The sequence below is a fragment of the Ammospiza nelsoni genome, chromosome 9 (genome assembly GCF_027579445.1).
Source record: "Ammospiza nelsoni isolate bAmmNel1 chromosome 9, bAmmNel1.pri, whole genome shotgun sequence".
In the NCBI taxonomy this organism is placed as follows: domain Eukaryota; kingdom Metazoa; phylum Chordata; class Aves; order Passeriformes; family Passerellidae; genus Ammospiza; species Ammospiza nelsoni.
The window spans coordinates 9,773,883-9,800,157 of record NC_080641.1 but is presented as its reverse complement, the minus strand read 5'-3'; the positions used below and the strand labels follow the sequence as shown (position 1 = coordinate 9,800,157).

At 50.5% G+C, this 26,275-nt stretch overlaps 1 protein-coding gene across 1 annotated transcript in view; it reads left to right on the top strand.

The window, feature by feature from the left end:
• The window catches only part of PAPPA2 (pappalysin 2), an 86,841-nt gene that overhangs the window by 51,622 nt on the left and 8,944 nt on the right, over positions 1-26,275 (top strand). Inside the window, exons 14-20 of the mRNA XM_059478819.1 lie at positions 3,509-3,680; positions 5,461-5,638; positions 7,951-8,164; positions 14,613-14,781; positions 15,840-15,972; positions 17,032-17,141; positions 19,658-19,729. Of these exons, the coding sequence (XP_059334802.1) occupies positions 3,509-3,680; positions 5,461-5,638; positions 7,951-8,164; positions 14,613-14,781; positions 15,840-15,972; positions 17,032-17,141; positions 19,658-19,729 (1,048 nt within the window). The remainder of the gene's footprint in view (positions 1-3,508; positions 3,681-5,460; positions 5,639-7,950; positions 8,165-14,612; positions 14,782-15,839; positions 15,973-17,031; positions 17,142-19,657; positions 19,730-26,275) is intronic.

Sequence of the window (26,275 nt, the reverse complement as noted above, 5' to 3'; positions counted from 1 at the left end):
TGGAGCATTTAGGGCCATCACCAGGCAGAATTTCACAGATTTCCAGACCTGAAACTTTCTTTGATGTATAAGTTATGGGACTTGGTGAGCCCAGAGCATTGTGAAGGCTTGTGCTGACATGAAATAATTTAGGAGAAAAACCTTGGTATTTTGTAAAAATGTTGTTGACAAACCATTAGTTTGAGCTTCAAAAGATGCTGGGATAGAAGTGGAAATATTTTTTTTTTGATGTCTCGGGCAGAAAAAAAGTAAAAAAATATTGGCTTGTCCCACATCTTATATGGCCTGAATCAGAAATGGGCAGAAGTCAGGAGTTTGCAGCTGTGATACAGGAATTTCATTTATCATCAAAAGCAGAAAGAGCTCCTTCATGCTGAGATCAGAACTGGGCTAACTGCACCATTTCCTTGTCCAGCCTTTGTTAGGGTGTTCCAGGGCCTGGGAGCTGTGATTTATTCCATCACTTTACCCCAGCCCTGGCATAGCATGTGGATCATGATGGGGCCAGGTCACAGGGCTTCTTTCTCCTTTGACCTGCACTTGTTCACCATCAGGCTCAGAAGTGTCCTGGCCCCAAGTACAGCAGGGATAGCAGTGATGGTGCTGATAAAGGGAACAAGCAAGGCAATGTTTGTTGGTAGGGTTGGTATATATTTTTTAAAGATTATTGACATATTTGAGAAAATCGGACAGCTTTCAGTGATGTGAGCTCCTTTTCAGGTCTGGAACAGCAGCACCAGACTTCAAAGCAAGGTGTAGGATGAGCACAGCTTCTCAGAACTTGAGCTGATTGGGCTCAGATCATTTCCAAAATAAAATCTAGTGGGTATTTGTAGGGCTAGGTGTGTTGTTAAACACAGAGAAAACAGCGCTAAGTTAGTCATCTTTGGGGGAAAAGAGAAAGGTCATTATTCTAACCCCAACTTTTCTGTTATTTCTAGAATACATTTATATGCACATACGGAACGTGTGCATGAGTATATATATATATGTGATGTACATAAAAATATTTTGTTGTTATGACCTGTAGTTATCAATCTCTTATGCATAACTACCCTATGTAATATTCCGTATGTATAATCCTTAAGAAACTTGCTGATATCTTGATCTACTTTGTCCCACATTGCTAGTTGCATTTCTGAACTGGTGGAAAACCAAAACGTCCCCGGTAGCGCTCAGAAGGATTAGCGCTTCATTTAATTTTTATTTAATAACAGCATTGTCCCAGCTGCCAGGGCTGCCCCAGACAACATGCTGTCTTTCCATCAGCACCAGCAGGGCTGCTCCAGCCAAGCACTTGGCCTGGATGCATCTGGAAGGTGCCAGGGCACACCCTGGCACATCCCCAGTGCTGTGATGGGCACATGCCCCAGAACTCAACGCCCTGACCATCAGCTGTGAGGGTGGGGAGGGCCTGGCACTGTGAATCTGTGGCTGCCCCGTTCCTTGAAGTGTTCCAGGCCAGCTTGAAGGGGGCTTGGAGCAACCTGGTCCAGTGGAAAGGTGCATCTCCATGTTGTACCCATCGCTGGCGAGGAAGGAGATGGAATGGAGAAGCAAGGCTGGAAAGAGGACATGTATTCCTTCCACACAAGGAAGTTCAGGACAGTGGTTCCATCACTGGGGATGGGAGCAAGTATGAGCCAGGGGTACAGGCAGGGAGCAGAGCAACTGCCCAGAGAAGGTGACTGCGGGAGGGGAGGGGAGAGGGCTACAATTGGTAACAGATGCCCTCAGAAGCTAATGACCTGACAAATGCTGCACTCATAAAACAAATTCTTTAAAAAGGAAGCAAATGGAAATATAAGCTAGTGAAAGAATTTGCAGCAGCTGCCCTGAAACCATTTCTCACTTCATAAACAGGTCTGCATTGAAAAACAGCCCCTTTCTTCTTGTTCTCCTTTGTGGTCCCCTCCTGTGCCCACCGGCTCTTTCAGGGCTGTGGCCTGCAGGTTTCCACCATGCCTTTGGCTCGGTGGACTTGTCCAGAGTCAACAGCACATTGCGTTCCCTTAACGTCTGTGTCGGCACCGAGCTGGGCTTTTTTGGGGTTTGTTGTTTTTTTTTTTTTTTTTTGTGTGCATGTCTTTTGTGGTATTTCTAGCTCTGTGCATCCTTGGCTGGAAATGGTGAGTAAAGGCTGGAGGCAGAGGCCTCTGCCTCGCTGGGAGAAAGGCAGTGCCTGAAAACAGCAGCAGCAGTCCTGTGCCAAGCAGGGAGCAGAGGAGAGAGAGGCACTCAGGTACAGCTGCCTCCCTTCTCTCCCCAGTTACTGCCTGGAGTGCAGCCCCTCTGTCCCTGGCTGAGATCAGTGCTGCACCTTTATCACTTAGTGACAGATAAAGCCAGACTGGTGGGTAACCAGGGCGTGGGAGCTGTTGTACTGCCCTATGTCTTTTCCCAATTCTATCCCAGGTAATTAATCAATGGGCTGCATTTCACTGATGGAGATCACAACCCCTTGACCCACACTGGTTCTCATGATGGAATTGTGATGCTTAATTAGTCAGTACTCAATGACTGCTCCTCAGCAGGAAGCTGCTGAAGTGAGGAGGAGGAGTGGGTGATGCCTTGCAAACCAAGGAATGAGTGATGCATTTCAGACTTTCCTGGCACCTCTTGTAAATTGCATTGGTGCTGAGGGGAAGGTTATTCCTCCCTTGAGCTACGTCTCACCTTTGTGGCCACAGCTGAGGCTGTAGAGCTGGACAGGTGCAGGTGTGTGTTGATCCCAAAGAGCCTGGCATCAGCATGCACAGGTTTGGGGTGCTGTGCTGACCTGTGAGAAGAGCTGAGGTGCTGAAAACCATCAGAGCAGAGGGAGAGGGTGACAGGAGTGGGGTTGGGGAGCCAGTTGTACATCCAGCTTCTCCCTTCCACCACAGGCTGTGGTGTAGCTGTATGGATGTGAAGGGGGACTGTGCAGGATCTGAAGAACATCTCATGGATTATCCCCTAATATTTGCAGAGGTTTCCTCTTAGCTTTCCTTGCAGTTGGAGAATCATCTGTGGCTTCTCCAGTATCCTGTACAGAGTTTGGCATACCTGATTCTAAAGGTATACAAAGGTATTCCTTCTGCCTCCCCTCTCCTTGTCACCTCCCTCCTTTTGTTCTCTTGACCTACCTGCAGTGAGCCCCCCTTTGGTGCCAGGCTGTGTGCACACTCTGGAAATATAAGCTAGTGAAAGAATTTGCAGCAGCTGCCCTGAAACCTGTGTGCAGGGGGCACGAATTTTGGAATATTGTTAAGCTGTGCCTCCTTTCATCAGCTTGAAAGAACATGGTGGTGGTTGGTGGGAAGGTGTGGGCTGGGGTTGGGATGAAATCTCTGGCATCATTGTCGGGAGACTGCAAGTCTGGGAGAAGCTGTGAGGGATAGGTGAGCATCTCTAGGCATCTGTGACCCGCTGAGCATTCACTCCACACAAGTGCCACCTGGAGAGAGCCCTGCCTTGCTGCAGTAGCCCTGGGACCCCTGGCTGATCCCTTGTCTGTTCTCCTCCACAGCTGTGCCCACGGTGCCTGTGAGGGATCGGGAACCTGCACGCAGCCACTGCTCGCTCACGCTGCCAGCCTCAACTGCAGCTCGGATGGCCCCGGGCACATGGCGTGTGCTGTCTCCTGTGAAAAGGGCTTTGTCCTCCACTCCAGTGGTGGGAAGAGGCTGGGCTCCACGCAGGTGAGTGGCCTCAGGATGGCCCATGGGACCAAGACTTAGATAAAAAAGATTTAACCACCCTGAGGTGGTTGGAGAGAGCACAGACCACTTCGTTCCTCCAGCCCCAAACTTTTTGCTGCTTTCCCAACACATTCCAGCTCAATGAAGCTCCAGTGCTGGACCCCTGTGCTCATGGCTGGTGTTTCTGCTCTGGAGATCCCTCTCTTTCCCTTGCTGCAGTGCTAGTTCTCCCAGTCCAGTGTTGTCTGCAGAGCACAGCTCTGCCAGGCTGAAAGGTGCTGCAGGGCATGTCCCATGTCAAGGGGATGCACTCCAGCAGAAGGAGAGGTGGATATTTCTGCTCTCCAGATGGGCATTGCTTGGAGGGTTAAACATCCCTGGGATGTTTTCTCTCTTAAAGCTGAAGTTAGTGGCTCAGGAAAAAATGAAGTCATTGCAGAACAACTATATTTAGAGGCAGCAGAGAGCATGGAGAGCTTTTCTTCCTTTGTGTTGTGTTGCAATAATGGCACAGGGGTCACCGTGAAAGAGTTTGTCCCACTTTCCAGAGGGTTGGGGGTTACCTCATAAAAGCCAGGAGCCAGCACAGCTCTTAGCTGTTGACTGAGGAGACCTGGGATGATGTGTCCTTGGGAACTGAACTGCCTTGGTCCAGGCAGTCACCTTGGCAGGGGGGTAGGACACAGTGTCCTGTCCTTGGGCTGTTTCTGGAGGGGAGAACAGGAGTCTCTGGGGTTGAGCTGGTCTTACATGCCAGACTGAGCCAGAATGTGAACTTGCTTGAGGCAGACAGACAGAAGTGAGTTGGGCTGTGTCAGGAGGGTGACATTTCCTCTCCTTGGAGATCTGCCTGTGACACCTGGCAGGCAGGTTCCCCGTGCTGCAGTGTTGGCCAGAGGAGAGGTGGGCACTGGGAAGTACAGCAGGGCAGCTGGAGATGCACTGCTCATCACTGGGAGTTGTTAATTGCATGGCCACTGGGCCTGTGGGCCAGGGCCTGCCCAGGGAAAACAAAATGTTCCCATTCTCCAAAATGAAACCACACAAAATGAATCTGCCTGGGGTGACAGCTTTCCTGTGTCTGGCAGTGAGATGGGAAACTTCTGAACAGAGTTCTACCAAGTGGCTGTCACAGCAGAGGGCAGCTTGCAAGGGCCTTGCCCTGAGCCCTTCAGTGGTGTTACAGTGGTGTCTGGATTGTAACCCTATTTAGGAAAATGCACACAGCTCTTCTCCTGAGCTCCTCTCCAGCTCATTCAGATACACTTGGGAGAGCTAGACTCAAATTTAGTGATGTCCTTCAGAGCCACCACATCCAGGTTCAACCAAAACCTGCTGGTTGAGATGATAGGTCGCACGTTCAGCTGCACCAGCAGTGAGACTGTACCAGCCAGGAAGGCACATCAGGAACATTGGTGTGCACCCCCTGGCTGAGGGCTGCTGGGCTGGGATTTGCAGTTTGGGAATGGAAATCATAGAAAAATTGGGGTTGGAAGGGACATTAAAAGATCACTTTTAAAAGATCCAGCTTCCCCCCCTGTTGTGGCTAGGAACACCTTCCACTAAACCAGGTTGCTCATAGCAAACCATCATCCACCCCTCAATTTTGATGAAGTCTGTAGCACGTGTTGACCATATTTAGTGGTGGGCACAGTGGGGGAGAAAAAATGTTGGAGTGCTCTCCTCATCCTGAGCCCTGGTTGGACCTTTCTGCTGTGGTGGCCCAGCTGTAGATCAGAGCTCTCCTCAGGAGTCTGATGGAGCTTTGCTTTTCCTGCAGCAGGAGGTGGTGCTGACGTGCAGCTGGGGACGGTGGGACAGATCTGTGACTTGTGACCCTGTTGACTGCCGTGTCCCTGCCCAGTCCCTTGTGTACTATGCCGAGTTCTCCTGCCCTCTGGGGACCACCTACCTGCAGAGATGCTCCTTCTCCTGCATCCCCCCAGCCAAGCTTCAAGGTATGCTCTGGAGTGTCAACACTTTTAACCACCCTTTGTGATGCCACATTTCCATGCCTGTCCCAAGCAGTTCAAACAGAATTTGGAATTTCTCACTTGTCCTGGATTTGCCAGCTGGATGAGATCTTGAGATAGTTCCCAAAATGATGGGTATCCCTCCCCCTGGAACAGAGACGTCCTAGTGTGAGGATAATTCCCCCTGACTCCCATCCCCTGGCAGGCAGCCCTGATCCATCCACCTCAGGGTGTAGTGATATCCTCTCCTGATAACTGGTCCAGCCTCCAGTATTACAGTGATGGAGACAAGAAACATGCAGGCAGACAGAGAGGGCTTGAGAGAGCCAGCAGTGGCTCTGTGCCTGGTGGCTGTGGGGAAGCCTGTGGTTCAGGGGGCTGGGGCTGTATAAAGCCATAGAGACTGATGCCCACAGCTGTAGAGCAGTCTTGGAGATGTTCACCACCCAGACACACCATGGCCTGGCTTTCATTCTGACGACTCCATCAGTAGCCACAGGAATTTCTTGAGCCAAGTCAGAGAAAGAGAGCTACTGTTCTGTCTATGCAGGGGCTGAGCTGGATGGGATTTCAGGGGTAATTGCCTTGACAGCTTCAAGCATTGGGACTTTGTGAGTTTCCACCAGTGCCTTTGCTCTGAAAAAATCACATACAACAAATCATTTTAATGGGTGCCCTACTTTATGGAGACATTTATAGCTGAAATGTATGAGAATTGTTTACTTATTGTAAAAGAAAAAACCTTAAATCTAAGGATCAAAAACTGCAGAGATCAGAGAATTAAAGTCCCATTTCATGACAGGGAGGATGGTGGCAGATCCCCAGAGTGGGCTGATCAATGGGTAAGCATGCAAATGTCAACAACACAAATTCTGCGTGAACTGAGGCCCATTGCCTTGGGTTGGTCAGCTGAGGCAGAGCTTTAATCTGATGTTGCACTCACAGCTGCCTCTTGGTCCTGCTGCAGTCCCTGGGAGTTTGCCATGGGCTCCCTCTGTGGGAAGGGGTCCCCTCCATGGGCCCCTGGGTGTCTTCCAGCATGATGGCTGGAGGTGCTCAGCCAAGGCTGCCAAGCCATGGGGGGAAACTCTTGGAGTCCAGTGACACCACTGAGCCACTGAGGCAGGGACATGCTCTGTGCTTGCTCCCCCCAAAGACTTGCATCCTTACAAGCAAGCTGTCAATTCTAACAAATGCTAAGAGTAGGCAAGGAAAGGATGATGTGGCTGTGTGGCTCTTGGAGGTGGGAGATGACCCCTGGCAGCCTTGACCCATCAGGAACACAGGCACTGGGTAGAGATGTGATCTTGTCTCTGGCCCAAAAGTGTTTCTGTAAAAAAAAAGGGACGTTTGAAGGAACCGTAGAGCAGCCTGGCTGCACCACAAACATGCTGATCCAAACCTCTCACTAGGAATAGTCCCATTCGCTCCAATCCAGCTTTTTTCCTTGCTCATCAGTTCCCAATGAACTATCCATCATCCAAGCCATCATCCATACCATGTAGGTGACGTAGTCCTGGGCACTTCCTGCAGGCATCCAGAGCTGTGCATTTAGCTGTGTCTGCCAGGGACAACAAAGAGCTGGGCTGTAATACTCAACCCAAACCTCTAATGATGGGTGCTTTGAATTCCCAGTCACACCAGTGAAGCCTCCCACATCTGTCCTTGTGGCATTTTCCATCCTCCTGACTCTCAGGTTGCCCAGAGAGGTGATGGATTCCCCATCCCTGGAAACATTGAAAGCCAGGTTGGGCAGGGCTCTGAGCTACCTGACCTGGTGGAAGATGTCCCTGTCCATGGCAGAGGGAGGTTGGACTAGATGTGCTTTAAAGGTCCTTTCCAGCCCAAACTATTCCATGGTTCTGTGATCTTACACTGCATCTGTGGTAGGGCATGACAGCTTGATCAGCATAGCTGAGAACAAGCTGCAGAATGAAGGTGGGCTGAACTAAACATGACAGAGCTGTCCTACACTAAGACCCATGGCTGTCCTGAGACACCACAAAAGAGGACAATTTTAAGGGAAAGATTTGGGGAGATTTGCAGAAGCAAGATCCTTTCTCCAGCCTCTAGAAGTTGACCCTACCATACTTTTGTCTGCATTCAAGTATTTTCTGCTACAGCCTGGCCAAGCAGGCGATGGAGTCCATGGTCTTTGTGTTTGTTGCCCCTTTTGGTATCAGTGTACACTCTAACAAGAGAACTTCTGCTGGTCGCTCTGAGCTCCCCTCAGCAGCTCTCCATTCCTGGCTGAAACGTAATCCCACACACACCCTCTGCTTCTCTTTTGGGGTCAGGAACAAACCAGTGGCTCACGTGCCTGGAGGATGGTCTGTGGTCCCTGCCCGAAGCCTTCTGCAAGCTGGAGTGCGAGGCGCCGCCCGCCGTGGCCAACGCCAGGCTCCTGGTGCCGCGGTGCCTGCAGGGCAGCCACGACGTGGGCTCCGTCTGCCGCTACAAGTGCAAGCCCGGCTACCACGTGGCTGACAACACAGCAGACAAGCCTAAGAAGTAAGTCTGTGGCAGGTCTGTTATCACCATTCCTTTCCTCCTCACAGTGTGTGCAAGGAGCAGAGGTGACAGGACAATGGCAGTCTCAAAGTCTGTGGCGGGTCTGTTATCACCATTCCTTTCCTCCTCACAGTGTGTGCAAGGAGCAGAGGTGACAGGACAATGGCAGTCTCGAAGACCTGGCTTGATAGGTGGTAGAAGGCAGAGCAGCTTGCTCTGATCTCCTTTAGGAAGAGGCAAAGAAGCCTTCTTTCTTTCCTGAAATACAAGAGGCATTCCCTGGTCTAGGTGAACCTGGTGGGAGCAAGCTGCTGTTGCACACATGAGTGTGTTAAATACTTTAACCTGAAACAAGCAGATCTTCTTGTGCACCTCAACGTATTTGTCACTCTGTGGAAGTTAAGCACCAAATTAGGGGTTTGTGGAATCCCAGGTAATTGGACATTTACAAGATGCTGGCAGATTCCTGGAGCTTCTGTTTTTCCTAAAAGCGATAAAACATGGAACAGAGGCGCTGCAAGAATGAATGGCTGCCTTCTGTCAGGGTTAGCATCTCACCCGCTGTGCCTCTTGGCTAAATTTAATATCTCTAGCAGTGGCATTTCAATGGGAGAAGATTTTTCCTGATGCTTCGGGGAAAAATTCCTGGTGGTTCACTAGCCCTGCTCTCAGCCAATATCATGACGCTGGGGGAAAAAGCAGAGTTTTGTCTGTGTCTCCTCCAGCCAAAGTCCCCATTGGGTTTGGTCACTAAAGATTCCCTGGCACAGTCTGGGTCCTCCCCAGAGTCTCAATTCTAGCCCAGATCAGGTAATTATGTGTTAATTGTTTAATGCCCCCTTCCAGTTTTAATTGGATGCAGACTTCATCTCTTCTTTGCTCTGGGGTAGAGTTGTGCAGTGGGAAGCAGTTGCCAAATTTCTTGCCTAGTAATGAAGGAAGTGGTTTCTGTAAACAGCTTTTCACAGTGTTAGGAGCATTTCTAGGGCCAAAGGGAACCGAGCAAATGATTATTATGGCAGCAATCACATGGACTGCTTTGCAAGCTCTAGATCAGCTTTTGTGCCTGTGGCGCTTCAGGCACTGGGCATTCAAACAGATCCACTCAACTTGCAGAGTGAGGCCCCCTCTGTCCTGCTGCAGCAACTGCTGGTGAAAATGATGACCCCTGGGAGATCTTGAGGCTCCTCTGATGTGTGAGTAAATTCCATATGGGTCTGAGCAGCCTGTGAGAGAAGTCAAGGAAAATCGTGTGAAGCAGTTTATGTTTTCATAGCAATGCGTGTTGACATCGTGTTTTCCCCTTTGCAATTGTAACTGCTGCTATTTCATCAGACATCTCTGATGGTGGAATAAAAAACCACATTAACAAAACCAGAAAAAGTATTGCTTTCCTATCATGCAGATTAACTCCTATGTGAGTGGCCCAGCCCAAGCAAAACCCTTTCCTTGGGCTAGTAAATGTCATTGTACCATCTCATCAGGAGCTCTTGGTGACTCTCAGCATGAGAGAGAGTATGAGTACAAACTCATACTCAGCATGTACTCAGCATGAGTACAAACCCCTTGGTGTGGTGTAGCAGCTCTTAGCCCTTTGGTCAGTTCCTGGACTGCTGGAAATCCTTCTGGTATCTCAGCCCTGGCAAGGAGAGGGTGGGAGCTGCCAGAGTCAGAGGCTGATCTCTTTGATCATGCCAGTTTTGGAGAAAGGGAGGTGCTGGGGAATTCTGGAAGGAACCAGCTCTGGTAAGGTGCAGGTTCCTGATGTGCTGGGTCTGAGCTGGTGGACATCAGGTTTTTAGGGTCTCCTGCTGTGTCTTTGGGTTCAGAAATCTGAGTTCTTTGTCTATTGTCTCCCTGTTGTCCACCAACCCAGCAAGCTCAAGCCTTGCTAAAGGATTTAGTGCCATGCAGGTGTGGAGCTACATAAAGGGGCAAGACTCTCTGTGTGTGCTACATACTGGACAAAAGTCAAACATAATCTGTGGCTGACACTGAAGGTTCCTCATGCCCACTAACTAGCTTACCCTTGGAAATACAGCCAGGTTTCATTTGAATTATTCTTCTGGTTCTAGATTTGCTCCTCGTGTGGAGTTGCCCACCTTATGCAGGCCTGAACCTCTTTGGGATCCAGCTGTCTCCATGCCAGTGAAGATAATCTTGGACACAGATGTTCATGCAATTGCCTCACTTCTATTTTTTATTTGAATTTTACTGCAGGAGCAGTAAGGATGCTTAGAAAGGGCTGAGGACATAGTTGAAATTCATTTCCCACAGTTTAAGTGAAAGAGAAAGGGGATGAAGAAATCAGTTGTCCCAGAGATGCTTTTGTCTGTTAAACTAGGTGAGGAAAGGCCCTTGGGAAACCACTACTTGTCAACAAGGGATCCTTGAGGAAATACTGATTGTGTAATCACAATCCTGCCAGAAAGTTGCTGCCTTCCTGCTGGCAGGTTCATCTGACTGACAATGCTGACATGAATGGTAAAGCTTCTTTGCCTCTTCCTAAAGCAGATCTGTTATCAGCCTGGAGAGGCTCCCAGCTGCCAGGCTACTTCACTTCTAATTCCAGTGTAAGGTAACAAGGGGAACTTAATGCATTTGTGCTTTGTGATGGGAGCTTTCTGGATTTAGGCAGAACTTGTGCCATGGCAGTAGCAAACCAACACCTGGATCACACAAAGATATGAGCTGTCAAGGAGAAATGTTCAGCATCACCCAGAGCTGTAGCATTGAAAAGTGCTGGCCTGAAAGCCAGGGGTCAGGTACTCTGGGGAAAAGGGAATCACCCCCACAGTGCTCCTTGCTGTTGCTTCCAGCATGAAGTGCCATCTGAAGCAATCTCTGACAGGAATAGACAAGTTGGATGGGGCTTGGAGAAACTTGGTCTAGTAGGTGTCCCTCTCCATGGCAGGGGGGTTGGAATAGGATGATCTTTAAGGTCTCTTCCAACCCAAAACAATTCCATGATTGTGTGATTGTGCTCCTTTAAGGAGCACTCTAATGTTGAGAGGACATTTTCATTTTGGGGACCTAAAAGGTCAGACCTTTCAGGGGACTTGTTTCACTTGCCAGATGTGGGATAATTCCTTGGAGAGAAGAGACTTGGGGATCTCAAAGCTGCCTTTGTGAGGGCTTGAGCTCCTTCTGCTAGCTTGAGGGAATGAAGCAAAGAACCACTTTGGTATTTTCAGGCAGATTTGGGAGTCTCAGCCTGCATTTTGACCAGAGATCAAGGGAGCCCAGCACAGTCCCCAGTCAGCTTCCATGGAGATGTCAGCCCCTCTTCCTTCTCTCCCTGTTCAAAAACAGCAGAGACCATGGAAGAGGGAGAGGAGGTGGGAGAATGTGGAGGAGAAAATGGGGACTGGAAGGAGTTAGCAGACTGGGGACTGGAAACAAAACAAAGTTCACAGCAGGGCAAGCAGGAGAGCCTAATCCAGGAGCACCAGGCAGTCATGTGGTGGGCACAAAGGCACTCCCTGCCTCTGCCTGTATCTGACCCCTTCCAGATAAAGGGCAAATACAGCTCTGGGAGCCAAGGAGCCAGGTAAAGAAAACACAGGCTGTCAACCAGGTTCCTGCCCCTTCCACCTCTAAGATTTTTGAGCATTTACAGCCCAGGTTGTCCAGGCTGTTTGGAGGGAGCACAGCAGTGGAGGGTCCTACACACTGCTGCAGCCATCTTTGAATTTACTGACAAATCTCTCTCCTTCCCCCCTATTTTTTTTTAATCCATCAGTCTCCTACCATGGGAGATGAGGCTTTAGGCTCATTTGTCACCATTCCTGCACAGCAAACCCACTCCCCCCCAAGCTGGCTGCCTCAGAAGACGGCTGGATCCCTGCATGTTCAGCTCCTAGTGCTGGGCATATGCTTGTGCCTTCACCTCAGATACAGCCCTTGCTGTCCTCAAACACCTCCCTTGCCTCCTCTGTCCATTAGGCTTGCCTGGTTGGAGGGCTGACTCTGATTTTCCTGGCTTCCTTGTTAATCCTCAAGAAGTGCCACTGACCCAGATCAGAAGAAGTTGCAGGGTGAGAGGGGATCCAGAAATTTCCAGCTCCTGTGAAGTTGTGTGCATTTATGTATATAATTTTTTTTAAAGCCTCTCCTTTCCCTTCAGTTCATGCTTCCACATGAACTGCTTATTTCACATATGTGGGAGTGGTCCACACCCCACCCTCTACCCTGGGGTCAGCCTGGGCTAACTGTGTTTGAAGTCCCTGGGTTGAGCATCCACAGCAAGGTGGTCTGGGGGGGTGTGCAGGTTTGGGGGGAGCTGTGAGAGGCCATACATGGCCTGGCTGTGACACCACATCAAAATGAGGAGCCCTGTGAGGATGATGGGGCTGCAAACCACAGTCTGCACCTGAGCAAACTGCAGCTGCCACAGCGTGTCCTCCCTGGGCCTGACCCATCTCCCCAGGCCTCCCTGGGCACAGGGCCCCTGCCGTGACCTGGAGAGCAACAGGGAGGTGCAGTGGCCAGTGAAAAGTCATGTGGACCATGCTCCTGGTCTTTAAAGGAGTTTGCTCAGTGCCTGAGGGATTGCTGTTGCAGCGACTTCACACCAGCAGTTTGTTTCTATCTCCATAACCCCCAGTTTGTTCCTGTCTCCATAACCTCCAGTGCTTTGCCCCTTCCAAATCCTGCAGCTGGATCACACCCTGTGAGCCAGTAGGTTCAAAAAAGGGAAAATGTTGCTTGTGGAGCTGGACATCCAACATGGATTAGTACCTCTTGGCATGTGCCTTCGCTTACCTTTAAACCGGGGCAGGGCAAAGCATTCAGTCAGATTTGGGAGAAGGCAAAGTCTGATGGGGACATCTTTGCAAGGCAGTGACTGTCATCCTCATGGAAAGGGAAGGCAAACAAGGAAGTTAAATGAGAAATGGACTGAAACTACAGATGCCTACAATGGAATTCCGTCCCTGAACCTCATCAGCTTTCCAAAATACTTCATAGCTGCAGTTCCCTTAGTTAATTCAAGGCTGCTGCTGTAGGAGTGATATTGCAGCAGTCCTCACTGCTCGGGTGCTCACACCACAGCCATCCTCACTTCCCAGGTGGGCTGCAGGGAAGATTTGTGCAGAGCTCTGTGCCAGTGGACTTGCTGCACCCCATTCCCTACCCTGCCTGCCTCTGTGTTACCTGCTGGCGCCTGCATTCACCTTGGTAGGAACCCACCATCCCTTTATACAGTCACAAAAACCAGATCCCTGATTTTTGAAGGGAGAAGGGGACTCTCCAAGAACTGCCAATATTTTAAAATATGAGAATGCTGCAAAAGCCTCTAAAATGTCTCATCCAGAAGCTTCCACCAGAAATCTGACAGGGAGCACCCCTGGTCTGGCAGCAGGATGCAGATGGGGTCCCCTTGCTTCTCCAGGCTGTGTGACCCTGTACCATGTGTGGAGGCACAGCTGGGTGGCCCCACTCAATGTCATGACCCGCTCCAGGTGTTAAGGGGCACATGGGTGGCCCCACACTCTGTCTGCTGCCTCTCAGAACAAGGGGCAATTTAGTGCCTTCCTCCAGGGGTTCCTCTAACCCCTGGCGGCCCCCTCCACATACCTGTGGCAGGCCATAAACTCCCTAACATGGCCTGGAGCCCTGCCTGCTGGCACCCATGCAGGGAGAGGGCAGGGGCAGGCACTGGAGTGGGCTGTCTAGTAAAGGAGGACAGGACTGGGGGAAAAGCCTCCTTAAGGATGGAGCAATCAGCTTTGGCTCAGGTAAAGCCATCAGGGCAGTGACATGTCCTCTCCTGAGACAGCAGTCCTGATGCCTCAGCAGTTTTGATGCCTCTGTGTAAAAGATGTGGTGTCTCTATCACTGCCAAGGGACAGTGAAAAGTGGGTGGGCTCTGTTCCTGGACTTTTTCTTTCTTTTCTTGGCAAGTAGCTTGTGTTTGGGCTGTTTTAGCAGCATAGAGTGGTACTGGTCTGCTGCAGCCCCTTGGCCGGAGCAGGATTGACAGATCTGGCTGGAGTACAGAGAGGAGCCTCAGGAACAGCTGGACACAGGCCAGAGGATTTACTGGTGGAGGCAAACTCCATCCAGCAAAGTATGCAGCTACTGGCTGGGGGACAAAGCAGAGCAGGACCTGCAGGGGCTGTGGGAGGAAGGTTTAGGGGCATCACAAGAGGTGGGGAGCAGTGGGGTGGCAAGTGCAAGGGAAATACAGCCAGTGCTCCTAGATCAGTGCAATCCCACCAGGGAGGAGAAGAAAAGGTCCTGGTTAAGCATGGGGTGTCCCTTTGGGAGATATGCCCATGGTTTATATAGAGGGATTATATAGTATGGGAAAGTCCTACACAAACTGCATGATGGTTCTCTGGGAGAGATGTCTTCAGTCTGCTCCTGACATCTGTGGGATGCCTGGCGCAGCCAAGGTGCAGCGTTTGGGGTTCTGCAGGCCAGCCTGGTGTCTGTGTTTCCCCAGGAAGTTCCTGAAGGTGCAGTGCCTGGAGAGTGGGCGGTGGGAAGAGGGACACTGCGTGCCCGTGGTCTGCCAGCCCCCGCCCCCCGTCTTCGAGGGCATGTACAACTGCACGCAGGGCTTCGAGCTGGACAGCCAGTGTGTGCTCAGCTGTGAGCAGCAGGGACAGCAGGTGAGTCTGGGGGAGGCACACACTGACCACACCTTGTGTTTCAGAGCAGCTACAAACTGCAGGGCTCCCTGTGCCCTGCTGTGCCGAGGGGCCCTGCAGCCGTTTGACCCATCCCCAAGGCCAAATACCCTTTTATCACCAGGAGCAGTCCCTCTACAAGCACAAAGGCTGTTTCTTGCTGGGCCCCATACATGGCACAAGGTGCACCACTGCCTGGGGATGCTCACCTGTGTGACAGTGTTCACAGGGGTCTCAGGTTCAGGGAAGAGATGAGGATCTGACTCCACGTTTCAGAAGGCTTGATTTATTATTTTATGATATATATTACATTAAAATTATCCTAAAAGAATGGAAGAAAGGATTTCATCAGAAGACTAGCTAAGAATAGAATAGCAAATAATGATAAAGGCAGCTGTCTTGGACTCTCTGTCTGAGCCAGCTGGGCTGTGATTGGCCATTAATTACGAACATCCAACATGGACCAATCACAGATGCACCTGTTGCATTCCACAGCAGCAGATAATCAATGTTTACATTTTGTTCCTGAAGCCTCTCAGCTTCTCAGGAGGAGAAGAAAAGGATTTTTCATAAAAGATGTCTCCTCCTGCTCCCTGGAAAGCAGTGGTCCTAAGCAAGCTGGCTTATCTTGTGTGAAAATGGTCAGAAAGCATAAGTAGGGGGTTTCCAGTAAGTTTTGGGAGCTGCTGGGGAAGCATTCAGTTGGGATGATGGGCAAGCTTGCTGCAGCATTGTGCTCACCAAGGGGCTTTCCTGGGCATGGAGGCTGCTGCCTGCCTGCTCTTCCACCCAGGTATCTTTGCTTGGAAAAGGGCTTGTCAAAAGAAGGGTGGCTGATTCCCTCTGGTGGGATCCAGCAGCAGCTGGGAAACAATTGCATTCCTGGTCAGTGCACATAGGCTGGGCCAGATGGCTGTAGCCCAGCTGCCTTGGGGAGCTTTACTCTGGTGGGAGGGGTGTCCTTGCACACAGTGCTCCCCAGAGATGGGCAGTGGGCAGGCAGGGTGGGTAACACCAGCTGCTCTCCCTCTGCTTTGCAGGTTCCCATCGTCTGCACTAAGGAGGGCTTGTGGACAGAGGAGTTCAAGCTGTGTGAGAGCTTGCAGGGCTCCTGCCCACCACCCCCAGAGCTGAACTTCGTGGAGTACAAGTGTGAGCAGGGGCATGGCATAGGTGAGGGCAGATGAAAACCAAAGTTTGTGTTGACTCAGTCATACCAGAGAGCTGATAGACTATAGATAGACTCTTCCTATACCAATCCTCACTTAAAAGAAAAAAAATTCTGTTTTCTCTTCCATGATCTTTATAAATACAGAGCCAGGAAGGTTTTACCCTTGTGCTCACCCTGGCTGCACTCTTGGGCAAGACCCAAATCTGGAGCTGTCTCCAGCATTAAGCATCTCTCTTTTCAGAAGCAGCAGGGGTTTTCTTTAGGGCAGCTCTTTGCACATTTTCCTGATCTGTAGCCCTCCATCTTTCCTGAGGTCTCTCCACTTGCTGCCACTGCTGCTGTTTGCAGGGTTAATGTGACAGGTCCCAGGCAAAAGCCATAAAAGCTGCAGTGACAACTGAGTGTAACAGGGCACTTTCACCAGAGGAGGGACCGCATCATCAATTTCTGTCTGCAGGACCCGGATGCTTTGTGCTTTCAGGAAAACCTGCAACACTCAGCCATGGTTGTTGCATCTGGTCTAGCATCCCACTGGGCAGGGCACTTGTGCTCAGCCCATATTGCTCTGAAGGAAACACAACAGTCATCCCAGTCTGGTCAAACCAGGCTGAGGACAGTCTAATGTCAGGGACTACTGAGGTTTAGGACTGGGATCCCATTTGTTTTTCTAAGGTGGTTTCTGCATTTTTTTTTTTTTATTCCTGGGTCATGGGAAGGCAGTGGGGATTCTCTGTGGTGGAAAAATTAGAGACAGTTCTTAACAGGTCAGCAAATGTCATGTAACATCTAGGCCAGACTTATTTCCATGCTGGGTCCCATGTCCTGCCATCAAGGTTGGAATTTTTCTCTTAGGTTGTGTTCAGTTTTCCTTTCATCTGTGAGAAGAGAATTGGGCACAACTCCTGTAGACTCCAGCGTAATTCATGATTTGGGGAGGGAATTGCTCTCCCAAGCTGGGAGATAAAGCATCCTCTTTACATCTCTACCATCAGTGTGGCCTCCTACAGGACATTGTTGCCTGGCTCCAGGTAATGTCCTCAAGGCTCTCCCTCCTCCCACAGGTGCTGTGTGCATTCCTTCCTGTATCATTCCTCCCAGTGACCCTGTCATACTGCCCAAAAACGTCACTGCTGAGACAATGGATCACCGGCTGCAGCCCACCAGAGTCCAGGTAAAAGGGGGGGAGAATTCTTCTAGCAGGGGGATTGCTGGCAGCACAGAGAGGAAACCTCCCTCCCTCTCCATCTGGTGTTTTAACCCAAAATCTCTGCCTCAGGTGAAGAAGGGTAAGGCTTGTAAAGACAAGCAGTGGATGCTCTCGTATTCCAAAGTTCAGCACAGTTATCAGCTCCAAAGCCAGCTTTCCAGGAATTGCATGATACCACAATATATGAAGTTTTAATGCAAGAATCCCACTGATTTTTCAGGATGTGCTGTGTGCCTAGACCTGTTAAGCTACTGTTTATTGTCAGCCAGTGTGCTGGGAGAGCAAAAGCTGCCTCTGGCACAGTGTGAGCCTGGGTCCCCACTTACCTGCCAGCAGACATGCAATCCTAGGCAGGCATTTCCCTGCCAAGGAAGAGGCAGGGCACTGTCAGCTGAAAGGTGTCTGCAGCTGCCAGGACCTGCTGGCCGGCTGGGTGCCTCTGCTGCTGGAACAGGGGAGCCTTTCCCTCCCCACTTCTTACTCATTTTGTAGGCAAAGCAGCTCAAATAGCTCGAATATTTTGGATCCTCGTGGCACGACTTTACCAAAAAGCAGCTCTGCCGGGGTAATATTTCTTAAAATAAAAACAAGATGTATAAGGAAGGAGGTGGAACAAAGAAAAGCAAACAATCCTCCCAGGAGCCAGTGCTGCCATCCAAATGCTTTCCCTTCCTCCTGGGAAGCCGCAGGAGGCCCAGCATCATGCCTGTGGATACTCCTGTGCACTGCCTTGAATCAGACCCGCGGCTGCTGGGGGGGCGAGGATGCCTGGGGCATGTGGGATGGTGAAGCACGAGCCTTGGAAGGAGTCCTTGCCTTTGAGGGATCGCATGGCTTGGCCCGTTGAGGCAGTGGTGTTCAGCTTCCCTTTCACCACCGCTGCAGGCTTTCGTGCAAGGGAGGCATTTTGCAGAGAGGAGACACTATTTTAAGAAGGAGCTCTGTCCTTTGCCAGGAGCTCTCTCCCTAGACCATCTTGTTTTCCTCTCTGTCCTGGCTTCTGTCTCCGCTCCTCACTTGGCTCTCCCAAGCCTCCAGCAGTTTGCTGTTCCCAGGAGCTGCCATGCTCCATTAGATGGAGAGGATGGGGCAAACAACACGGGGAACTTCACAGGCCACTCAGAGAAGGCACAGTCCTGTTCTGCTTTCAGCTCTGATTCATTGCATGCCACAGCTGAGCAGGTTTGTCTCTCTGCCCTTATTTCCCAGCCTGGAATACAGCTATACTAATATGAGTATGCTAAAATGGCATCTGAGTTGCACAACAGCCACATACAAAGCAGCTCCAGGGGGTTGGGATGCACGCATCCTCTTGGCTGAGTAGGATCTGGTGGGCTCTGGAATTCCCCAGTCTTTGCCCCATTAAGCTGGCTCTCTCTGGGGCTGGCCGGGGAGGGCCAGGACCTCATCCTGCTCCAGCCTCGTCACGGTCTGGACCAAGGATGCTGCAGAAAAGAAGGACCTGGAGCTGGTTTGTGTGGGCAGAGCTGCCCCACTCCCCACCTGGGAATGCTGGAGCCAGTCTTCCTGCCCCTGAACATACCAAACAAGGCTGGGAGCAAACACACCTACCGCTCTGTGCAATTCCCGTGCTGTGAAGGGCATCCTAGGACACTTTCACAGGCCAGATGCTGTTTTATGGGGCCTCAGATTTCAAAGCCTGCCTGAGCTTTACAAGGAGGAAATTGCATGTGTGGTGGGGCTTTTCTTCCCCCTGTGTAATCATCAGTGTTCCCCACAAACCCCAGCTAAATGAGCAGCGTGGAGTGTTCCAGGGCTGGGAAACTGAGCCCTTCACATCTCGCTCTTGTGTCCATCTGGCTGCAGCAGCTGAGTTTGTAAATACCAGTGAGAACCTCAGACTGACCAGCAGCCTGGTGCATCTACTTCAAGTCAGGTCTGGGGACATGAGTCCTCCCTCTCAGGATGCAGTTTTCAGAGCCTGAGCAGGGATCAGTGAGCCAGTTGTAGGCACTAAGTGATGACCAGCTGGTGAATTCAGCATCACACAGAGATATGAGGGTAGATTCCAGCCTCTTGTGGCTGCTTAACCCCAGCTGGTCAAGTCAGACATAATGGCAGCACTGCCAGCCAAACCCGCTTCTCAGGTAGTCCTTGTCCTTTCCCTTTGTCCTCTTCCAGTATTGTATCATTACAGAAACATAGAATTACTAAGGATGGAAAAAACTTCCAGGATCAGCAAGTCCAACCAATATACATCTTAATACACACACACAGATACACACACACACACACACGAGGTGTGTGTATATCTGGCCTCTGCCTTGAACAATGTGCCCTGGTCTGTCGGTTCCTGGGTGCAGCTACCCTGGGTTTGCTGGTCCTGGGGGTGTCGCTGCTGTTCTGCCCCACAGTGAATAATGCAGTGCTGCAGGAGATTCTCTAGCTCCAGAACACACTGCTGGCTGTTTCCCTCCCTCATCCACCTCAGCTAACTGCTGCCTTCTCCTCCTCTCCAGAACATCGTGTGCACGGGCAGGCTGCGGTGGTACCCGGACCCCTCTGTCATTCACTGCATCCAGTCGTGTGAGGTAAGCCCTCCCTGTCCCCAGCTCAAGCTGCCTGCTCCTTGCAGGACAGCTCCTGCCAGTGAAGACCTGCTCCAGCACAAACCAGACACCTTTGTTCTTATGTTTGCTCTGAGCTGGGCTTGCTGGATGAGCAGAGATAGCAGAGGAAGCATCCTTGGGTAGAGTCCCCACAGCCAGGATGGTGCTGGGGAGCAAGAGCTGCACAATAACCCATTTCCTTCCTTGCCTGCTTCTTTTTGGCCAGCCTGGGCAGAATATTCTAGCAAAAGGATTTCACTGGCAAGGGGTATCCCCCAAAAGCCTGAGCTGACTCCAAGCTGGAATGTTTCCCTAACCAGAACCGCAGTTCTAGAGTAACATGGGTCCAGAAAAGCCCTGTGTGACTCACCTGTCCAAATCAAACAATCAGGATTTCCAGCCTTGTGTATGCAAAACAAACTGCTTCTGAAGAATCTGCAGACAAAGAATTCCTTGCAGAAATTGGTTAGCCACTCATTTAGCTTTGAATAATGACCAGGCAGGAGAAAATCATAGGCAGCCTGGAGTCAGTTCACAAAGGAAATCAAAAATAGGCAGTCTTTGTCAAGCACTAGTTGTTATTATGATTGAGAATAAAAGGAAAAAGGGGGGAAATTTTGGAATGTTGTATGCTGAAAATTTGAGATTTTTACCAAAAAGGAAAATGTAAATGGAGTTTGCACACCAAAAATAGCTTTGGGGTTTGCTGATTGTATTTTTTTCTTGTGCTCATTTCAATGCAATGATTGCTTTTCCTCGCTGGTTCTGCTGAGCTCAGCTCTTTGTGGACTGCAGTGTGGGGGAAAGGGCAATGTTGGAGGGGGCACGTCCCCAGGAAGGAAACCTCATGGTCTACAGAAGGTGCAGCAATTATTTCCCAAATTTGATGCCTGTGTTTGCCTGTCTACTGCAAGACAGGCAGAAAGAGTAGGGGAATGAGGTGCTGTGTGCCTGAGAGGTGTTTGGTGATTGAGTACCAGAAGTTAGTGCTCCTCTGACATTTTGGGAGCTCTGTGTCTTCTAAACCACATCTTTTAGCACAAATCTGGGGTAATGTGTTTGAAATGGGATGGCTTAAGTGGAAGAGCAGACCAGATGGTTGAGTGATTGTCTCTGTCGTGGTTCTGCTAGCAAGGGAGAATTTCTTGTGCTCTCTGGGACTAGGTCCTTTCGAAAAAAGAAGCCAATGGAGTGTGAGGTGTTTCTTCTTCCCTTCCTGTGCAGCTCAGGTAACATGAAGCTGTGACACAATTGTGAGGCCCCTCCCTTAGGCTCAGGTACACCAGACTGACCACTGTGGTTCCTGTGCTTCACCTTGGGTCTGTGTTCAGTGAGAGATCCCATAGGGAATTATGAAAAATGCCAGTTTATTTGTCTGTGTGTGTGAGAGACAGACACACTGAGTACCTGAAGTCCCAGTGTAAGTCACTGTGCTCTCATCAACCACTCAAACATGCTCACAGCCAACATGAGCTCCTTCTGTTCCTATCTGTTTGTCGCCCTCCTTTACTCTTAGAAAGCAGCCCCAGGCAGGACTCTTGGCACACAGGAGGTTAACCAAGCCAAAATCTTGCAGTGTCCCACCAGAAGATGGAGAGATTCCATGTTCTTCACCTTTGTAGACTTTTAAATGTTTTTTTCTGCTTTCAATTACTGTTTCATCAGGAATGACGAAGCAGTCAGTACATGTTCTTCCATCCCAGGTCCACCAAAGCCCTCCATAAAGCTTCCTTGTTGCTGGAAATGTCTCTTTTGATGGGACACAGGACTATATCTGCTGTTTCTGCAGTTGCATCAGTCTGGCAGTTCAGATATCCTGAGGTCAGCAAGTACACCCAGATCTTTCTCTTTCTCCTTTGCTTCCAACTGATGAGCACCAAGCTAACAGCAGATGTTTTGCTATCAGTACAAGAGCTTGCCCTTCAATTTTATAGAAGAGAATGTCATCTTGTTTCTCTCTCTAGTCCTTCAGGTCATCTAACTATTTGTTAGATGTCCTGATCCTCCTCTGTGGAACAGTGCCTTCTTCCTTGTTAGCACTTGCATCAGGGCAGGCCTATTCTTAAGGTCACAGTCACTCACTGTAGCACTAATGAAGATTCATCCTCAGATAGTGTCATTCACCCTTATGCTCTCCTTTTTGATACAGCTCCCAGCCTCCTCCTCATCCCTGTCGTCCTTCTCACTTCTCATACATGTCTTGATTGGTTCTTTTCCATGTGTTTCCTCCTAGGGTGCTGCAAGCTGTTAAGGTTGGACCAATAATCCATATTTTCCCAGATAACTTTTTTGCCCCACATGAGTTTTATAATAGTCATTGTCTTGCTGTAAAGAGTAGCTCTTACTGAAAGTGCCTCAAAGTATTGCTCTGGGAGCTGCTGCAGGGAGATGTCACAAATCTCCCCATTTGACCACAGAACACTTTGAATGTTGTTTCTACCTCATCTGTGCTGACTTTCATCCTCATTCCTTTCTGCCCTCCTCCTTGTGAAGAAAAACTCTGCAGTTCTCAGAGGCTGTTTCACTTCCCCCAGACCCTTGTGGATATGGAGGCATTCCACAGCAGGAGCAGGATAGAGAAAGAATATAACCTGTACTCTGTCCTCACTGCGTGGCAGCCCCTCTCACACACAAGGTTCAGCTTCACTTGCCACGGGTCATATTAGTCCCAGGTTTCCTCTCATTTCATAGGAGCCCCTCAGTGGAGACTCCTCCTTTAAGAGCCCAGACTCTGCCATCCTTGGGCAGTGAAATGCTGTTCCAGTGGGCTGTCCATGTCACCTCAGGTCTGAGTCACCCCTTGGAGATTCCATTGTCTCTCCATTGACTGCCAAGTGTGTGTTGGATCAGGAAGTTTTCTCTTCTGGATGCCACGGTGAGGGGAGCAACCCTACATAACAGAAATCCAGGCCACCTGGCAGCTCCTCCTGTCTCTCTCTGGTGGAGTCACTTCAGGCCGGGGCATGGGAGCAGTAGCCAAGGCCCAACCTTCCCAGCTCCATCTGGAGCTCTGCCTCATATTGGAAAGTCCAGGTCACCATGCAATGGCATTAGAGGGACTCTCACTCCCTCCCTCCCTGAAGAGGGACGGCATCTTTATCCTCTGCTGGCGGTGGATCAGCCTGCCTGCTCATCCCTGCGCTCCTCTCCCACCTCCCTTCTCTTTCCGTTAATCTGGTCATCCATCTGCCTCCCTCTCTCTTGCTGTGCCTTGCCAAGTTCCCCAGTGCTGGAGCAGTGAGGCACGTACGTCAGGGAGGGAGGGAGGGAGGGATGCAAACCCTTCCAGGAGCCCGTCAGGAATTCGAGTTAGCGCCGAGCGCACTTTGCCTTTCGAGGGCCAGCGGAACATCTCGTCCCCTGCCATCAGTAGAAAAACAGATGGCGGCACCAAGGGAGGGGGCTTGGGGCTGTCAGGAGAGGTGAGTGGAGGAGGAGAGAAACCCCTCCTTCCCACCATGGGTTGGGAGGAGGTGGTTTTGGTCCTGGTGGTGTGTTTGACTGCAGTGAGGGAGGTGTTTGCAGCATCTGGATCACGTTCTCCTAAGCCATCCCAAGGTGATCACCCCTGATGCATCATCCTCCTGTGCTCAAAAGCAAGTGAGACTGTTGACTTCAGAGGAAGAGACAGCATGTACAGAGATCCAGGTTGCTCCCTTGGACTGTTCCTGCCATGGTCCAAAGCAGTCTGTGCATGAGCAGAGCTGCTATAGAGCACCTCCCAGTCTGTGCCATGCCCTACACCTGCACCCCTCTGTCCCCACCACAGGGGCTCCTGTGCTTCACACTGTAGATGTGGTTTGGGTGCAACAGTTCACTTGTTTCATCATCATCGTGTTTACCCAATGTTATTCACAGGGCAGGGTAACCACCACTGTCCTGCTCAAATGCACTCAGGGAGAGCCGGGCTGCTCTTGCAGTGACCAGAGTGAACTTGGGCAGCCAACACATTGTGCAACATGCTGGCCTCCTTCTCACCTCCAGCTTCGTGTCATTATGTGCAGGTAGCAAAGGGTTAATTGGAATGGACTTGGACTTGAGGTCTCTGCCTCATGCTCTGGATGAAGACGGGCAGAGAACAGCACTCTGTTGTGAGCATGAGCTGCTGGGAATTTCTCAGGTCTGCCCTGCATGAGGACAAGGTCTCACTGCCCTCTCGTGTTGCTGGTCATGTTATCACAATCGTAAAACACGAATCTGTTCTGTTTTGTGGTTTTCCTGAGGTATTACAATGGAAATGATGAAATAGGGACTGAAGTGTGTTTGTGGTTGCAAGTTGTGCCTGAGTCTCTTGATCCAACAGGTAGTGAAGCACCCTGAAGGATCCTCAGCTCTTCCCACCAGCATGCACAAAACCCTCACTCGGCACATCTGTGGCTTGTGTCCAGCATTTCTCAGTCAGAATTAACTCTTTGGAAGGCATATGCAATAGGGATGGTGGGGAGTGTCCCCTAAAATCTGCTGTTCTCTCATGTGATGGGAGTCAGGGTGACACTTGTACCCTGGGACAGCACTGCAGCTGGGCTCCAGCTGCCTCTGCTCCTCAGTCTCAGTGGGGCTGGAGACCTGTGGTTCTCACTCATCCCAGACTTGTGGGTCTCTGATTTTACCATGGCAGAGCTCAACACAGGAAACTGTAAGAAATGTGATGCTGGCAGAATGCTCTGCTCCAGGAAAGATTGTCTTCTGTACTTCTGAGGCTGAAGGCAATGAGGACCACAGGCACCCCAGCTGCACCAAGGAGACTCTCTAGAGCAACTACAGCAGCGTGGCCAGAATTTAGTCACCCTCTCATGATTCACACATCTTTCTTCTCTCTTGGGCCAGGCAGTGTGCTTTGCCTTCCACCCTGTTTAATGTAGCTTTTACAGTGAGAGTGCATGAGGAGCAAGGGCTGCACGTAGTGGTCACTTCTGCATCAGACCTGACCTCTGACTGGTGAAGGCAAAGCCCTTCATCCTGGGGAGGAGGAAGGAAAGGTGGGAAGCTCTTTACATACCTGCTGGGTACATTTTCATCCTGCTTTTGGCACGAGTGGTGTGGGCTGATCAGCATGGGATATAGCCAGGGGATGATCCCAAAGAAATCTATCCCTCTTCCAAAAATCTCAGCTGAGGTGTGTTTTTCCTAAACAGTGAGAAGATCTCTGTCCCCTGCACACGCATAGAGTATGATTGTAGTAGCATCATTTTATTAAGAGACAAAGCAGAGGGAAAATGATCACATGGCAGCAAGGACAAGGGACAGATGCTGAGGGTCAGGCTCACAGGACCCAAAAGATGGGGGGTCTTTTGGCATGGGTAGGGTTCCAGCACCCAGACACACCACCAGTAGTGGTGGAGCCCAGAGGTGTGAGCAGCCTCAGCTTCCCCAGCCACATTGTGCCAGCAGCCCTGCACTTGGGATGTGCTGCCCTATGGCTGCTTCTCTGCCCTCTGCAGTTCAGGTGCCTTCCCCTCATTCCCATCCATGTCCCACTTTCCCCCTCCCAGCAGTCACAGTCGTGCAGCCAGTGGTACAGACGGAGTGGAAAACCACTGAAAGCACCCGCTGAAATAAAAATCAATGAGTCGTTTCTGATAATAAACATCCCCAAGCACAGCCCAGCCAACTGCTCTTCCAACACGAATATTCATTCCCCTTCAGCTCCTTCATCCCTTGTACATTGTTTTTCTTTCTGTTCAAGATCTGTAACAAGAACTTGGCAGAAATCAGATACAAGTGGGTCAGGAGGCCCTTGTGGTTTTCAAGGCTTGTTTTCCATAACCCGTTCTATCCTGTAACATATTTTGCACAAATGGCTTGGCAGGAGATCTAATCCATGCAGCAGGAGAGCCACTGAGGGCAGGATGGCAGGCTGGTGCTCACGGCACAGGAAGTCCTGCCTTCTCTTGTGTGTCCCAGCAGTATCCCTGTGAATGGTGAGCCACCATGCTTGCCAGGAGCACTATTGACACACAGCAACTTCCTCTGCTCCTCTCTCCCTGTTCATTCCTGCTTCTGCTTTTCTTCTGTTAGCACTAGATCAGGGTGTAAAAAGGACAAGGCTGAGGAACTCACCATGAATAGATCATAGACAAGGATGTTTAGATGGAAGCAAAGATCTGCTCTGATGTGGTGATCTACTCCAGCATTTCATCCCTTTCTTCCCTCTCGTCCTTTGGACTGTGCAAAGACGTTTCCAGATGGCTCTCTGCTGAGGGATGAGGAAGAGTAGCATGACTCTGAGCAGCACAGTGCAGAGGGATAATGAAACACATCCCCATTCAGGAGTCCAAAGTGCCACATGCTCACTTGTGCAGCAGAAGTGTGTCCAAGCCAAGTCCTGGCCTGGGACACAGAAGCACTTTCAGGCACTGTGAAGGCAAGGACCTGCTCTCCCAGGATGGCCACTGACAGCAGCCTATGGAGCCTCTGAGCACTCCATCCCCCTTACAGACACCAATCCTGCACAGCCTCAGCACAGACTGGTTCAAATGGGCCCAGCTGTTTGCAGGAAATCCATGTCCAAGGGAGCCCAGTGTCCTG